Below are 5,112 nucleotides of genomic sequence, written 5' to 3'. Positions count from 1 at the left end.
CCCCCCCCCCCCGCCCTGCCCGACCCTCGCCGTCGCCCTACGCCGCCGCAGGCGTCCCTGGCGGCGCGCGACGCCGAGGTCGCCGAGCTGCGCGCGGCGCTGGCGGCGCGCGGCGCGCTGGCTGACGCGCTCGAGGCGGCCCTGAAGAGCCTCAGGCAGCAGGTGCCCGCGGCTGGGCGCCTTGGGGCTGTTGAGGAGTGGCGGGCGGGCGGGGGCGCCGCACGCGGAGCATGCCCATGCACACGCATTCTATGGGGTGTAGCCCAGCAGGACGGCGTCCTGCAGGGGCGAGTGCAGCCCCCAGCAGGGGCCCCCACGTGCCCGCCATGCGTGTTTTATGCACCTTTGCTTTCGCAAGGCGAGGCCAGTGTCAGTCCAACCCATGTCGGCTGCCCGAGGCATGACGTCACCTCATTGATCGATCGCGGCCCGCACAGGTGGACGGCGTGCGCGGCCGCCTCAAGCACCAGGCCTCCGAGCTCGCCGCCTGCCACCGCCGCTCCGAGGCCGCCGCCGCCGCCGGCGAGGCGCTCGCCGCGCGGCTCGCGGCCAGCGATGTGGCGGCCGCGGGCTCCGAGGCGCGCGCCGCCGCGGCCGAGGCGGCGGCGGGGGCCGTGGCGGCGGAGGGGGAGCGGCTGCGCGCCGCGATGGGCGCGGCCGAGGGGGAGCGGCGTGAAGCCGAGGGGCGGCTGCGTGATGCCGTGAGTGCCGCTCAGGCGGCAGCCGAAGAGGCACGGGAGGAGGCGCGCCGCCTGACCGCGCGCCTGGAAGAAGCTGCGGCGAAGCTGGAGGTGGAGCAAGCCAAGACATCCGACGCCGCTGCGTCGGCCCGGGCGGCGGCGGACGAGCTCGCGGCCGAGCGGGCGGCGGGGGAGGCGGCGCGGGGGCGGCACGAGGGGGAGCGGCGGCTTTGGGAGGAGGAGCGCAGGGGCCTGCTGGAGCGCCTGGCGGCCGCAGGTGGGGGTGCAGGCGCTGTGTCGGCCGGCGATGTAGAGGCACGTGCAGGAGTGGCGGATCCCCCAGCGTGTGGCTGCGCCGAGGTTGCGGCGGAGCCCGCGGCGGCGGACGCGGTGCCCAGTTGCGGCGGCGCCGGCGGCGGTGGCGAGGAGTCGGAGCATGCCACGGACGCTGGCGTGGGGCCCTGCGGCAGGGCGCCGCCCGCGGACGCCGCCCACCAGGGCGATCAGGCAATGGTCATGGCTGAACAGCAGCAGCAGCAGCAGCAGCAGCAGCAGCAGCAGCAGCAGCAGCAGCAGCAGCAGCAGCAGCAGCAGCAGCAGCAGCAGCAGCAGCAGCAGCAGCAGCAGCAGCAGCAGCACTGGCCTCAACAGTGTCGCGAGCCCGACACGCCACCCAGACAGCAGCAGCCAGACCCTGGTTCTGAAGCGGTGGTGCCCGCTGCACACATGGTCGCGGTTGACACCACCCACCCAGAGCCTGCGTCGGGGTCGGAGGCTGGCCGCGGCCAGCTGCCGCCGCCTGCCGCCAACAGTGAAATGACACGCAACCTGCTTGCAGCTGATGGCCTTGGGCACGATCACGCAGCCACCGACGGCGACTCCGCCGGTCGCGACTCAGGCGCGGCGGCCGCGCATCCAGAGGGTCCCGGCAAACGGCTTAAGGCGTCGGACGGTGAGAGGCGGCGGACCGCTCTACGGCAGCAGCAACGGCCTTGCCAGTGCACGCATGTCGGGCTGCCGCGGCATGTCACCCACTGGCTGGATGCACTCGGGCCCGCCCCGCACCTTAAGCCTCACCGACCTTATGCCCGCAAACTCCCGCGGCCCAACCCCAGGGTCATGGCGCGCCGCCTCTGCGCCCCCGCTCGTGCCCGCGCCGTGTGCGCCTCCGATGGCGGCGCCATCAAGGGCGGGCCGCGCCGTCTCTGCCTTGCATCTGCTCTCGCCTGATCCCACCCCAAGCCGCGCGGCTTCTGTGCAGCCCATGTCGCATCCGCCTCCGCCGCCGCAGCCACAGCTGCAGCCGCAGCCGCTGTTGCCCGTGCCGCCGCCGCCGCCGCAGCAGCAGCAGCTGCTGCAGCATTTGCATGCGTACACAGGGCCACAGGCAGGTTTCAGGCAATGCCAAGGCACACCAGTAGTCAGGGGCGTCGCGATCATCCCTCCACACGCGCCCAGTGCCATGCCAGGGTTCATGCGCGCGTCGCACGTGGCAGCAGGCACTCTGGTGGGCATTCAGACAGCGCCCCCGCAGCACTTGCCGCCACAGCAGCAGCAGCAGCAGCAGCAGCAGCAGCAGCAGCAGCAGCAGCAGCAGCAGCAGCTGGTGCTGCGGGCGGAGCTGCACGCACCATCGGGAGCGGCGCACAGCGGTGGCGTGGGTGGTGGCGGCGGCGACAGGGGCCCGGAAGCGGCCCCGCGGCTGCCCCAGCAGCAGGTGGCGGGCGGCGAGCGTGCATCTGCTGGCAGGGCAGGCGAGGCGCAGCCTGCTGGGGTGATGGGTGTTGACCTGCATCCAGGGACGCGCCCGGCAGAGGGTGCGGCGCCGCAGCAGCTGTCACCGCCGGAGCCACGCGCCACGACGGCAGGCGGCGGGTGTGCGTCGTTGCCAAAGCCGGGGCGGGAGGACGTCGCGGCGGAGCCTCAGCCGCGGCCAGCAGGGTCCGCCAATGGCAGCGGCGGCGGCGCGCGGCAGCAAAGTCCAGAGGCCAGCGGGCAGCGGCCGGTGCAGGCCGCAGCCGACGCCGCCATTCCTGGGGGGGCAGCGCCTGCTGATGATCTGGGTGGGCAGGGGGCCAACCGCGGCAGCCGCTTCAAGCCGCAGGCGCCGGCCGGCGCGTTTGGGAAGCGGGCGCGCCCTGCAAGCGGCGGCGGCGGCGGGGGCGTGGTGAGCTTGCTATTCACATCTATGGTGGCTGGTGATGAGGACGATGATGAGGACGAAGATGAGGGCGGAGAGGCGTGAGGGACCCCGCAGGGCGCGGGGGCAGGCGGTTCGCCCGGCAGGCCCCCGACTCCGAGGGGAAGCCACGCGTGGGGCCCAGTTGGTTGGCGCAGTGCTTGCGCGCCCATGGTCAGGTGTGGGGCAAACGCGTGCGTGTCGACCATGTAATAGCTGTGTATCACGCGTGGCGCCGTCGGCGTGTTTGATCGTCGTCGCGGCCCTGCCGCTCTGATGGGTGAGGTCATGTGGCCGCCCAGTGGCTGGCGGGTGGTGCACCAGCGAGTGGTGTGTAGGCAAGCTAGTTGCGACCGTTTGTCTCAATTGTATTTGTAGCTTACACTGTCATCAATGAAAGTCCATTAGATTATCCTGGCCCAGCCTAGCTCATTGCAGCCTTGTTTGCAGACAAGATCGAATGCTCCGGCCTTTCCTGGCGCGAGCGCCCTCGCTCTGCCGCTCGTATACATACCAAAACCCCTTCATCATAGGCGCTAGGGTTAAGAGTAGGGCGCGGGCTTCCATGGCGTCGACAGAGTCTTCGATCTCCTTTCTGTGGGTGTCAAAGCCTATCGTTCCCGTGCTGCAACACCCCAATGAGCATTAACCACACATCAAAAATAGAATATTAAGATTGATGATTCACAACGCACCTGCATACTCGGATCATGTCACCAAAACGCGCTCACACGCCGCGAACCGCACGCGCTGCACATGCGCACGCGCTCGCACACACGCCGCCTGCAGCACGCAGCAGCAGGCCGTAGCCGTCGACGAGGAGCTGATGGGGCCGCTGGGGTTCAGCGTGGACCAGCTTATGGAGCTTGCAGGCCTCAGCGTGGCCTCCTCTCTAGCAGCGGAGTACCCTGCTGCCACGCACAGGCACGTAGCGGCTGGGGGGTCCGGGGCCCATGCCAAGCGCCCGCCGCTGCTGGCGCAACCAAATAGATCTGATCGACCCGCTCAGCCGACAGCTGCGTTGAATCAGGCATTTAGAATCGTCCGGTGGTGTGCAGCGGCTGCAACCTGCCCTTGGAAGTCCCGCCAGTCCCGCCCCTGGCAGCAGCTGGGAGCGGGACCCAGCGGTTGCAGGCGCCATCACGCGACGTTTCCTTTGCTGCCCACCGAACCGGCAGGCGCGTAGCGGTGCTCGCGGGCCCCGGTAACAACGGCGGCGACGGCCTGGTGGCGGCGCGCCACCTGTGGCAATTTGGGTACGAGCCCACGGTGAGTCAGGCTGCTGCCGACTGCCGCGCAGGCTGCTGCGAAGGCTGCCGCGGCCTGCGGCGCCGGCCCCCGCGCCGCACACCGCGGCAGGGGTCAGGAGGGGGTTGCCGCGGCCTTCGGCGCCGGCTCCCGCGCCGCACACCGCGGCCCAGCTCAGGGCGGGTCCCGTTTATGAGCATGCAGCTCGCAGCGGGTCCGTTCGCACAGTCACGCGGGCTATGCCGCTAAAGGCTTCAAATGAACACCGGCTGGCGGGCGGCGCACGTTTGCCGCAGCCTGTGTTGCCTGGTCAGGGGCGGTGCAGGCGCCGCGCCGGTGCAGAGCAGGTTGTGTTGGGTGGCGGCACCGGATGGCCTCGTGCATTTCTGGTGTCCTGACTGCGAGCCGGGGAGCCGACCCTGCCCCCGTGGCAGCTCTCCTCACACTGTCTCAACACGTTGCCTGTGTGCTTGCCGCCGCTGCCAGATTTGCTACCCCAAGCCGACAGACAAGCCGCTGTACAACGGCCTCGTGACCCAGGTGGGTGTCGATCATGAACCTTGTTCCTTTCATGAGTTGTGTGGTGCGCTCTTGTTTGGGAGGGCTGCGTGTGTGTGCGTGTGTGAATGTGTGAGAGGGGGCAACAGGGTGCTGACTCCAGTGTGCGGGTTGATTTGGCCCGATGTTGTTCTCAGGAGACTGGATAAGCAACAGGCAGGGGGGGGGGGACAAAAACACGGTGATGTATCAATCTGCCAGCACATGCAACATACGCCTGCGCACGCACGCGCGGGCACACACACTCACGTGCGCGTGCTCACATGCATGTAAGTTGGCACGTGCGCTCGTGCGTGCCCCCCCACGTCCCCTCGAACCACAGTGCAAGTCCCTGGGCATCCCCTTTGTCTCCGCCGACGACCTCACAGGCGGCGCCCCCCTGCAGGAGCGCTTCGACGGTGGGTTTGGGCCCCAGACCGGCCGCGCCCCTTTCCCCCCCCCCCACCC

At 69.9% G+C, this 5,112-nt stretch overlaps 2 protein-coding genes across 2 annotated transcripts in view; both read left to right on the top strand.

Moving 5' to 3' along the window:
- Positions 1 to 326: 326 nt before the first annotated feature.
- Positions 327 to 2,925, top strand: MNEG_11738 (hypothetical protein; the record flags this gene model as incomplete). The annotated part of the gene is made up of 3 exons (XM_014039791.1): positions 327 to 332; positions 438 to 1,632; positions 1,796 to 2,925. The coding sequence occupies 3 exons, from the start codon at positions 327 to 329 to the stop codon at positions 2,923 to 2,925; spliced, it is 2,331 nt and encodes a 776-aa protein (XP_013895245.1).
- A 105-nt stretch (positions 2,926 to 3,030) lies between these two features.
- MNEG_11737 (hypothetical protein) overlaps positions 3,031 to 5,112 on the top strand; it is a gene marked incomplete at both ends in the record, with an annotated part of 4,813 nt that continues 2,731 nt past the window's right edge. Inside the window, 4 exons of the mRNA XM_014039790.1 lie at positions 3,031 to 3,038; positions 4,038 to 4,128; positions 4,594 to 4,647; positions 4,988 to 5,063. Of these exons, the coding sequence (XP_013895244.1) occupies positions 3,031 to 3,038; positions 4,038 to 4,128; positions 4,594 to 4,647; positions 4,988 to 5,063 (229 nt within the window). The remainder of the gene's footprint in view (positions 3,039 to 4,037; positions 4,129 to 4,593; positions 4,648 to 4,987; positions 5,064 to 5,112) is intronic.

The sequence above is a fragment of the Monoraphidium neglectum genome (assembly GCF_000611645.1).
Source record: "Monoraphidium neglectum strain SAG 48.87 unplaced genomic scaffold scaffold02884, whole genome shotgun sequence".
Lineage (NCBI taxonomy): Eukaryota > Viridiplantae > Chlorophyta > Chlorophyceae > Sphaeropleales > Selenastraceae > Monoraphidium > Monoraphidium neglectum.
This window is presented reverse-complemented; position numbering and strand designations above follow the sequence as displayed.